Source organism: Octopus bimaculoides, chromosome 4, assembly GCF_001194135.2.
Source record: "Octopus bimaculoides isolate UCB-OBI-ISO-001 chromosome 4, ASM119413v2, whole genome shotgun sequence".
Lineage (NCBI taxonomy): Eukaryota > Metazoa > Mollusca > Cephalopoda > Octopoda > Octopodidae > Octopus > Octopus bimaculoides.
Genome location: NC_068984.1, coordinates 18,708,728 through 18,720,698, shown reverse-complemented (window position 1 = coordinate 18,720,698; position 11,971 = coordinate 18,708,728). Strand labels below are relative to the sequence as shown.

The window sequence follows — 11,971 nt, the reverse complement described above, 5'->3', positions numbered from 1 at the left end:
TATATATATATGCATACATATGCATACATATACATACACACATATGACAGGCTTCTTTCAGTTTCTCTCTACCAAATCCACTCACAAGGCTTTGGTCAGCCCAGAGTTATATCAGAAGATACTTGCCCATGGTGGGACTGTACCCAGAACTATGTGGTTGGGAAGCAAACTTCATACCTTACTGTCATACCTACACCTATATCTAAAATATATAATTATTACAATAAATATAGGCGCTTCCTTGTTTGATTTGATGTCTTGATTCATGAAAACAAAATAATTGACTTTTAGTTGTGTCTCCCTGTTGTTACGTTTTATTTCTGATTTCTCCTTTCTCTAACATTAAGGTCAAGAATCAGACTACAAACTTTGGCTTGCTCACAGTTCCCGTTGGAAGAACACAGAAGAAAATACAGGATGTTTACTTGGTTTAAAGACTTCATTCTACCGGCTCCGTCCGGAATCTTGGTAAAACTTAATACTTGGATTTTTTTTTTTTTTTAGAAGAAAATATTTTATTCTCTACAATTTAATGACTACACCTAAAAGAAATTTGTTTTTATATACCTTACCCTCTGGAATTGACATCTGATGAACAAAATGCAAAGTTCATATTTTAATATAACCATTGAATTCTTTGTAGATATATATTAGTAATTAACTGATACTATTTATCATTATACTACGCATATAGAAACTAAATCTTTTCATTTTTTTATTAAGATTTATTCCTATTATTGGGCTGTTAGATAAATTTGGTTATTTTTGTTTCTATTTGGCACTGCATCGTCCGATGTCTGGAATAAGGTAAAATTTATTCAAATTTCAAAAATGACAAACAAAAGTGGTAGAGTGGTAGAGGAAGAATTGTGCTACAAGACTATAGCTTAAGGGATCACCAGTGGCTCCCATGGTAGGCAGTGTTAAGTATGTGTCTTCATACATACTCTTACATCAAGACAGTGTAGGCAGAACTTTTGCAGAAGCCTGTCATACTGTATTTGTCTTGGATGGTTGACCTAATTTTGTCACTTAACACCACTGCCTTTGCTCATCAAATGCTTTTAGCATTCACACAGTTCAGGCTGGAGGACATCTTGATATTCTACATGTTACTTTAGCAACCTAAAACTTGGTTTTATTTTCTTTTTTCTCTACCCCTGCTCCTCAACTAATTTTGGTGACCTTTAGTAAGTAATGTATACTGACTAAGCTTTAAAAAACGCTGAAATTTAATAGGTTTTTTAATTTTTTTATTTTGGCCTTTTTTTTTCTCTGCTTTTTTGTTCAAAATATTTTCTTGTTCATTTCTCCTAACTATTCTTGTTTGATGATTTATCTATCTTGTAGGTGTTACAATGGCCAGAATCATATAAATAAGAATGAAACAAAAGTGTGTCCATGTACACGGTCAGATTATCAATGGTTAGTAAACATTTTGTCTATAAATATTTATCATTTTTATAAGTAAATATTTTGTTATGCTTATTATAATATATTACACTTACACCCATGTGCAAACACAGAAATTATGAATATCTCTTTCTCCCTCTCTCTCTCTCTCTCTCTGTATACATACATATGTGTGAGTGATGGAATCTCTTGTCAAAGACAAGGTATGAGGGTTCAATTTTTGTTGAATGACCTGCACGAATGATCTGTTTATAGTGATCAAATGTATGTACTGTACATTAGTTCACTCCCTCCATCAAATCAACATTGCTCAAACAGGTGCACAAGTGTGTCACACATCAACTGTCAAAGTGATTGCAGAGCAACAAGAGGTGAAGTATTTTGCCCAAGAACACAATGCACCACCTAGTCCAGGAATTGAAACCACAACTTTATGATCATGAGTGCAACACCCTAACCACTAGGCCTTGCACCCAATGGTTAGGTTATATATATATATTATCATCATCATCGTTTAACGTCCGCCTTCCATACTGGCATGGGTGGGATGGTTTGGCAGAAGCCTGCACCAGACCTCTATGACTGTTTTGGGAGGATTTTTACAGCTGGATGCCCTTCCTAACACCAACCACCCAGCAGAATGGACTTAGTGCTTTGTACGTAGCACAAGCACAAGCGAGGTCAGTTTTGGTACGGTTTTTACAGCTTCCAAATACCAACCACTTTACAGTGTGGACTGGATGCTTTTTAAGTGGCATCTGCACTGACAGGATCACCAAGTAACCTATAAAACAAAACTCTTTTGAATGGGTAGGGGGCATTGGAGGAAGTTATCTTGTGTCAGATGATGGAAGGTTATAGTGAGACAGAGAGACAGAAACAGGTGTCTTGTTGTAGAGGAGGTACAAGGTTACCTGGCCAGAGAGAGAGAGAGATCAGCAATGAGGACAGAAACAGGTGTGCTGTTGCAAAGGAGATACATGGTTACATGTGTTCTTGCACTACTTACTCCATTCTTCGTTGATAGCAGTAAAATTAAAATATAAATTACAGAAAAAAAGAAAAGATTCTGTTTGGATTTCTTCCAAGATACAGACCACAGAGATGATACTATTACAAAGAAGTTAATTCAAGGACTGATGTCTGTGGAATCTTGTCTTGAATGATAGTTTAATTCTTGTTGTAGAAACCAATACAGTAGCTTTAGAACACATGCATTGCCATCATTTATGAATATTATATATTCTATTATTTTATTCTAGTGACTATGGTTATGAAGCTGATATGAATCAGAATTGCAAGCGAGGTGTTCCAGTTGGTCGGGATATAGATATATGTATACGAGGTCATGAAGAGAAAATAGTTAGTGAAGGGTAAGTTTAAACTGGCCATATCCAGCCAAAATATTTTCCATGTTTTATGTTCAAATCAGTCAGATCCAGCCCTGCACACCTGCCCTGCACACCTGCCCTGCACACCTGCCCTGCAATATCATTCTTAAAATTAACAATTACATTATCAAGATATTGTAACCATGAGATAATGCATGATTAATTCAAAACAATGTGAATAAGTAAGCTTTACATTTGACAGCTGAATGTTGAAGGATTAAATCAGATACTATAGAATATATTCTTCAGGCATAGCTGCGTGGTAAGAAGCTTGCTTCCCAGTATCATGGTCTGGGTTCAGTCCCACTGAAGGGAACTTTGAGCTGGTGTCTTCTACTTTAGCCTCAGGCCAACCAAAGCCTTGTGAGTGAATTTTGTAGACAGGAACTGAAAGAAGCATGTTGCATGTTTGTGTGTGTGTGTTTGTCCCCGTCCACCGCTTGACAACTGGTGTTGATGTGTTTATGTGCCTTTAACTTAGCAGTTCAACATGAGAGAATGATAGAATAATATCAGGCTTTGAAAAAAATGAAGTACTGAGATTGATACATTTGATTAAAATCCTTTAAGGTGGTGCCCCAGCATGGCTGCAGTCTACTGACTGAAACAAGTAAAAAAATAAAAGATATATCTTTCTTAAATTTAAAGCCCTTTTTGTTTCCATTTCTTGCAGATATAGAAAAATTCCTGGTGATAAATGTTCTTGTGAAAATTCGAAATGTTTTAAACCAAACACTAAGAAAATAGACTTGGGTGTTGTATGTCATTCCAGAATACAACTTGTAAGTAATTTAGTTCTTTTAGATCCCATTTCATCTGCCATTAGTTCTCCCAATTCCTATGCAGTGAGTGCTCTCTATCAGTTGCCATTTTGCCAAATATTTTGCATATGCACAATCAGTGATTTTTTTAAAAATCCAAATAAGCTACCGTTAATAAATATGTGAATATGTAAATATCAGGCAAACGACACTGCATATCTATGTAAAAATTATCTTCTTATATATGTTACTAAATAATTCTTCTTTAGATTGAAAACAAGAGGAAAAGCTTAGTGAAAATGGGAGTTGAGTTTTGTCAGAAATCAAGCCCATTAAGTTGATTTTGAAAGGGTCTAATGGCAGAGTTTGATCAAGCAAGAGTTTGGATGAAGTGATTAGTTCAAGCCTGGGAATGTTCTATCGATATTAAATCGTTATGTGACTTGAATTAACAATACCATGCTTCCTCTTGAAGACTTCAGTCCCTCTAGAATTATCTCCCTTGCACAAGTTGCAAATTAAATAAATAAATAAAATTGTTAAATTAAATAAAACATAAGTTGCCATCGTAATTTATAAACTTTCGAGAGAATGTGAAAAAAATTATTTTCTTTGAATAGTGGATCTCAAAGTAGATTATAAAGCTATAACTACTGACATATAAATATTGTGTTGAAAAATCCGTTTTTGATATAAAACCAGAGGCAGCCTTTGACAGTTCAATTTCTATCCAAAATGTGTTCTTCAACTCAGTATTTATATATTATTAGTTATAGCTTTATCATCTGCTTCGGGATCCACTATTCCAAAAATATAAGTAATTATATTTTAACATGTGAAATAATATATCATTTACTTTATCTAATTTCAGATCTATCTGCCCTTGTCAGAGTCTGCAGCAAATTATGTTGTAGCTGCCATTGTTGTGGTCATCCTTGTTTTAGTTCTTGCTATGTCAATATTTTTCATTCACAAGTTATGCCTTTTACGCAGACAGTAAGACATATTTTCTTTACATATTAAAACATAACTTTTTTGGGGTGTGTCTTTCTTTACCCATTCTGTTTTAAACCCAGTCTTTTTTAAACATAAAAATTCAGAATTTTCATGGTTGTGTTTGCTAATTTACCTTATTGTTTGATATTAAAATAATTAAGGGTTGTTGGTAGGATTGGTTGAGCAACAAACAAAATACTGAACTAAATGCCACAAGGCTTTTAGATAACGTTTTCTTATGTTCTGAGCTCAAATCCTGCTAAAGCTGGCTTTGCCTTTCATCTTTCTGGGGTCAATAAACTAAGTACCAATTTGGTACTGATGTCATTTTAACTAACTTCTCACCTTCTACCCCAATTTGAAGAGTTTTGGAACTCATATATTGCAACAATTAAATTTAATTATAATAGTGGCAGACGTGGTGGAGTGGTTATAAGGTTTTCTCAGCAACCACATAGTTTGGGGTTCAGTCCTATTGTGCAGCACCTTTAAGGCTCGTGGCTTAGTGGCTAGGATATTTGGTTCATAATCATAAGATCATCAGTTCAATTCCTGACAGCATGTTGTGTCTTTCAGAAGACATTTTATTTCACATTGCTCCAGTTCACTCAGCTGGTAAAAATGAATAATACCTGTAATTCAAAGGGGCCTGCCTTGTCATACTCTGTGTTATGCTGGACCTCCTTGAAAACTACATTAAGGGTATGTGTGTCTGGATTATTCAGCCACTTGCACGTTAATTTTACAAGCAAGCTGTTCCAATGATCAAATCAAATGAAACACTTGTTATCATAACCAATGGAGAGCCAGGCAGCACCTTGAGCACATGTCTTCTACTATAGCTCTGAGCTAACTACTGTCTTGTGGGTAGAATTTATAGATGGGAATTGTATGGAAATCTCTGTGTATTCAAATGTTAACACTGATTGGGTTTGCTTGTTGCCATCTGAGTGAAATGGGGATGTGATGTTTACATTTCTTCGTGTTATAACTGGTCACTCTGTACAATCAAAGACTAGTTATCTAAGAATCCCTTACATGAGAAAGAGAAAAGGGATAGTAACAAAGAAGGAATCAACATCACCATCTTCATTATTTGACATCCATTCTTTTCTACTCTAGGCACAAGGCCCGAAATTTTTGGGAAGGCGGCCAGTCGATTAGATCGACCCCAGTATGCAACTGGTACTTAATTCATCGACCCCCAAAAGGATGAAAGGCAAAGTTTACCTCGGCAGAATTTGAACTCAGATCGTAAAGACAGACGAAATACTGCTAAGCATTTCGCCCGGCGTCTTAACATTTCTGCCAGCTCACCTTATTTGACGTCCATTGTCCATGCAGGCATGGGTTGGACGGTTTGGTTGGAACTGGTAAGCTGGAAGGCTACACCAGGATCCAGTCTGATTTGGCATGGTTTTCTACAGCTGGATGCCCTGCCTAACGCCAACCACTCCAAGAGTGTAATGGGTGCTTTTACATGCCACCAGCACAGGTTCCATTTGCATGACACTGGCATCTGCCATGACTGCAATTTTGCTCAGTTTGATGGGTTCTCTTCTCAAGCACAACATAATGCCAAAGGTCTTGGTCATTGCCAGCCATGAATACTGCCTCGAATAAGTACCCATCATAGCCATGATAACAGAGAAAGTGACAGACATTTGAGGAAGGTACATGGTTGTAAATCCCCTTGTTTGCAAGTTGTAGTAGCCAGCAAATTCAGCATAATTGAATGAAAACTATGAGTCTTTAATATTTTAATGTTTTCTTAAATTTTATCATCATCATCATCGTTTAACGTCTTATCTTTTCAGCAAAGTTGTCTACAGATATTCACTATTAAACCAGCCTGAAGATGAAATTGAATCACAAGTAGAATCTGCACTGTCTTCACAGAAGCTTACTTTTGGTGACTATTCAGATGATGAGGTAAGATTTTGGCTTAATTCTTTAAAGAATTATCATTATACATTGCTTAAACTATCATTTGATACCCACCAAGTTTATTAGTGTGTGGTCAGATATTAAAACATAAAACTGGTTTCTTTCTTAGATTTGATTTTGGAAATTCTGTTCAATTCCATTGTATAGATACATTCATCACCATCATCATCTAACTTCCATTTTCCATGCTGGCATTGGTTGGATGATTTGATTGGAGCTAACAAGGCCAGGATCAGCACCAGGTTCCATAATCTGTTTTGGTTTGGTTTCTACAGCTGGATACCCTTACTAATGCCAACCACATTACAGTGTGTATGTGGTGCTTTTTACATGGTGCCAGCTTAGTTCTTTTTTGCATGGCACCATCGCCGGTGCTTTTTACATTACACAATCACCTTATGGAAGAGTGGGTGGGTCAGAGTTTAAATATATAGTTTTGGTAACTTAACATTTAAGCTGTTTGTAAAACAGGATTCTTCACAACTTATCTCATTAATGGAGCTACAGCTATGGATCAAACACAAACCAAGAAAGGGCTTGGCATCTGGAGTGTTAACAAGCACTCACAGTCCTTTGCCAGTCAAGCAATGCAGTCGGTGGAAGTTCTATAGGGGATTAGTAGTAGCCAAGAACCACAATATTCTCAAAGAAACTCTAGCTGTTGAGAGGGATCAGTTAACTGGCTTTTCCAGAGGATTTTTGGGCTGAAGCCTATGGATATCATCATCATCTTCGTTTAATATCCACTTCCTATGCTGGCATGGGTTGGACAGTTTGACTGAGGGCTGGCAAGCCAGAAGGCTGCACCAGTCTCCAATCTGATCTAGCAAAGTTTCTACAGCTGGATGCCCTTCCTAACGCCAACCACTCCAAGAGTGTAGTGGATGCTTTTACATGCCACCAGCACAAGTGTCAGTCAATTGGTACTGACATCGGCCATGCTCAAATGGTGCTTTTTTTTTTACGTGTCACTGGCATGGGAGCCAGTCAGCAGCCCTGGCAACAATCACGCTCGAATGGTGCTTTTAACATTCCACAGGCACGGGTGCCAATCAGGCGGCACTGTCATCGGCCACGTCAGCAATTTTGATTTCACTTGCCTCAACAGGACTTCGCAAGCATAGTTTATTGTCCAATGATTGAAGGGTACTCTTAAATGTGCTGGTGTCAAATTTGCCTTTTATCCTGTTGAGGTCAATGAAATAAGTACCAGCCATGTACTAGGATTAGTGTAATCAAATAGCCCCATCTCTCCAAATTTCTGACTTTGTTCCTGTAGTAGAAAAGATTATTATTTGGCAGAAGTTACAGTGTTTGTGTGAGATGTGTGTGTGTGTGTGTGCATGCAATCAGTAGATACTTTTTTCTGACTTAGAAGGAAGTAAAATCCTCCAATCATTTCACAGTTGCTTTGCTTGGTATCTGGTGCTGAAGACAGCTAAGAAGCTAGAAATTAATTTACCAGTCCATAGGTGGCGCTTGGAACTGACTTTGTTATTTTTAGCATCTTTTGTCTCAAGCAGAAAATTTTCTCTTCCATGACAAACCACAGTGAAAATACCTCTTTACAAGGTTAAATATGTCCCAAACATATTTGAATAGATCTAAAGTTAGTTTATTAATGTACATCACCGCTTCAAGTGTCACACAAACATTTTTTGCCAAACTGACATTGGTTTTACAGAAATGAAATCGTGTCTTTTACAACTTATTTCAACTTTTGATTAACATATATTCTTTTTCTCTATTTTTGCAGGAATTACTTCAATAAAAGGATTTAGATTGTTCCAGAGCTGAAATGCTTAAATATTCTTGAAAAATGAAAACACTTGACTGGGATATATTCTTTGACTTTGATTTAATTCTTTTCTCAAAGCCAACATCATTTTCATATTTCCTGCTGCTTGGAATATGCCCAAACATACAAGCCATTTTGATCTCTGCTCCTATTTTCACTGTAAAAAGGCATCTGTCACCAGTGCTTATAAATTGGACATTTCTACCTGTATTTGGCACTTGTACAAATCTGATTATTTGTTTATTTTCTTTTTTCTTGTGTCTATTTCGTGTTTTGTTTTTTCCTTTTTTTTTTCTGTTGATCTAAAAGTCTGACAGCAAATTTACCATTTTCATCAATTTCTTTTTGTTTCTTTGTTAAATATCAATGTTTTGTTTTGGCTTTAGTGGACTATGGATGTAAAATATAAAAATGAAACAATAGTCAGGTGTTAATGTTATGTAATTCATAATACCTATTAATAATGCGTCTCTTGAATAAGTGTATGATTGTGTGTTTGTACAGAAATATACTAACAAACTTTTTTTTTTAATGTATGTAAATGATGTGTTTTAATTATATGGGAATGGTGAGCTTTCCTGCAATATGTTTGCTTAAACTGCTATGTATTTTACCGCTGAGATTTCTTTCTCAAACTGCACATTTCATCAACGATGAAGTATCAGACAGACATAATAAACTATTGTTAATCATTTTTTTTTTTTTAAATGTTTTCCCAAGGCTTGAAACTGGTGTCTATATACTGATATTTAGGGAAATCTAATTTTAAAATTAATGAATTATTAAATCCATTTAAATATATTTATTGAAAGAGAATGAATAAGTGAGTAATAAATAAAAGTAATTAAAACTGTTCGACTTTAGTTTCAGTTTTGGCTTTTTCCTTCTTCTTCTTCTTCTTCTTCTTCTCTGCCCCTCCCCTCCTCCCATCGCACTTTAAACACAAATGTCTTTGTTTCTTTCAACTTTTGTTTACTCTATATTTATTAAATTTAAGTACTTTTTATATTATATAATTCATAATTAATTAATAAAAAAAAAAAGCTATATTTCATCAATATCATAGTATGTTTGTATTCATTGCTTTGATATTTCATGGCTGTAGCTAGTAATAATTTGGAATTTCTCTAAAAATTAATCCCTTTTGTTATTATTTTTACTATTATTATATATTACTTCTCAGAGCTCTTGATCTTAATTGCTCTGGTTAAATCAGTGGGAGCAGACAGCATCCTATTGTCAAAGGCCTCACAGGGTCTCTTTCTGCGAATTATAAGACTTGGTACAGTTAGATATTATCATTATTATTAATTATAATATTCAAGGCAGTGAACTGGCAGAATCGTTAGCACGTTGAGCAAAATGCTTTCATCTGTCTTTATGTTCTGAGTTCAAATTCCACCAAGGTCGACTTTACCTTTTATCCTTTCAGGGTTGATAGAATAAGTACCAGTTGATCACTGGGGTCAATATACTCGCCTCCCCTGAAATTGCTGGTCTTGTGCCAAAATTTGAAATCATTTTTATTATTATTTTATTCTTTTACTGGTTTCATTTAGTAGGTTGTGACCATGTTGTACAACATTTCAATCTGTTTAATTTTTCCGTTTCCTAATATCACTTTATATCCACATTCTGGTTAAGACAGCATAATTAAAAATTTGAAAGACAGGATGTATATCCAGCACTGTAACATTTCTGACTAATCATTTATTATCTTATACAAAACCCTTTTTATTTTTTTTTTTGTTATTGTTTGGTTGAAGATGGCTGGTGCATCTTACATGCACTGTCTTCTTAACCAGTCTGAAAAAAAGACAATCTGATCCTAGTAAGACTGACAATAAATGAGTAGATATTAAATATGGTACAAGCCATATAGCCCAAGTCCTAACATATAATCTTGGGTGATGCATCTGTGCAGATGATAATTGCAATCATAATAAACGAATTTTTTTTTGCTTTTTGTAATTAACAGGCTCTCTTTTGTTTCTTGATAAAATATATTCTGTTGTAATCATCAACAGTGTTAGTTGTGTTAACAGTCAGTTCTTGTGACATATTGCAAATCCAGTTTTGTGCAAATTGTAGGCATTAAGTATTTAATTGACCTCAGAATGTAATCTCTGGTGGCAGTTGGACTTAGAACAATGATGTACCAAACTAGTTAGTGAAAAACATCTCAGTTGCCTCTCTTCACTTTCAACCATCACCTCTTCTAGAACTGCTGCGTCTTTTTCTTCTTTTTCATTTGCTACTATCACCACCACTACCACTACTACTTCTACCAAGAATAAAAGGTTTTAACCTAGGAAGAAGGCCAATAATTTGAGGGTGGGGTGTTGTTGACTACATCGACCCCTTGTTTACTGACCCAGGAGTAATGAAAGGCAAAGTAGGATTTGAATTTAGAACTTAAAGTTCCAATCCTGCTAAGGTTCAAATTTGCCTAATAGTAAATTTTGATAAATTGTAAAGGAGGGAAATAAGATTGTGTGATGATCAATGCTTTAACTTAAAAACATTAATGGAGTCAGAAAATGTTAGTCTTAACTGATAGTGAAAACATTAACCTCATCGATACCAACCTGGCTGAAACCACCTCTGGCCCTGTAGTACAAATGTCTTGTTTTCATAAGTTTTGAATTAAAATTTTCCACCAAACCTTAATGACAATTTATGTTCCTAACACTAGCTTAATGATAACTAAGTTATTTTACTAAATTTTTTGTTATATTTGAAATTAATTGAAAGAAACACAGAGCATCTCAAAATAAATATGGTAACGAAAGGGTTAACTTACTTTCTTGCTCTTATTCGTTACTGTTTTTTTTATTCTTCTACATTTTTTATACTCCAGATAAATATAATTTTATAGGCTTGCTCTAAATACACCAATCTGTATATCAATATTATTATGTTGTTATGACAAAAAGCACTGAACCTGCTACAATACTATGGAATTAAAAAGTTCTCAAATTTGAAATGCTTTTTTTTAGAAAACTGATAAATTTACTGTATTACTAAATTATACCAATTAACAGTAATGTATGTAGACTGTTTACATTAGTCAGAGCGGTATCCCCATCTTGTTGCTTTTATGTTTTAGCTGTGTATGCTCGGGCCTGGGATTGAACTCAGAACCTTAACCAATGCCCATAGCTATGCTGTAGTGTAATGGATAAAGGCACTGGTTAATGCAGTGCAGTCACCTAGAGGTTTTGAGTTCAGTCTCAAACAAGGTACTAAGACACTTACAAGATACTCAAAGAAGGCTGGAGTGTACACAACTGAAATGTGGTGACGGCAACAATCAAAATGAGGACATCACTCCAAGTAATGTAAACAGAAAACATAATAATTCCTCATCTCAGAAGAATAGTTGAGTAACTTACTCTTTTTTTTTTCCCTTCTATTTCTAAGGTGGATGCAGTATCTCAGTCTGAGAATATTTACTAGATTTCAGACCTCTGTGTTATCTATCATTTACTTTTGTGTGAATAATTCAATTTAATATATATATAATTGAATTTGGACTTCTTCATTACTTAATCTTCAAATTTTAATTATAACAATCCTTCCACCCCACCCATTTCTCTCTCTCTCTCCCTCCCTCTCTCTCTCTCTCTCTCTTTCTCTCTCTCTCTCTCTTTCTCTCTCTCTCT

The 11,971-nt window shown here is 35.1% G+C and overlaps 1 protein-coding gene across 1 annotated transcript in view; it reads left to right on the top strand.

Annotated features, from left to right (window-relative positions):
* Nucleotides 1-9,161, top strand: part of LOC106881454 (sortilin) — a 53,836-nt gene extending 44,675 nt beyond the window's left edge. The window contains exons 15-21 of the mRNA XM_014931842.2: nt 348-468; nt 1,351-1,425; nt 2,676-2,786; nt 3,478-3,586; nt 4,437-4,561; nt 6,379-6,493; nt 8,265-9,161. Of these exons, the coding sequence (XP_014787328.1) occupies nt 348-468; nt 1,351-1,425; nt 2,676-2,786; nt 3,478-3,586; nt 4,437-4,561; nt 6,379-6,493; nt 8,265-8,279 (671 nt within the window). The 3' untranslated portion in view covers nt 8,280-9,161. The remainder of the gene's footprint in view (nt 1-347; nt 469-1,350; nt 1,426-2,675; nt 2,787-3,477; nt 3,587-4,436; nt 4,562-6,378; nt 6,494-8,264) is intronic.
* Nucleotides 9,162-11,971: the final 2,810 nt, after the last annotated feature.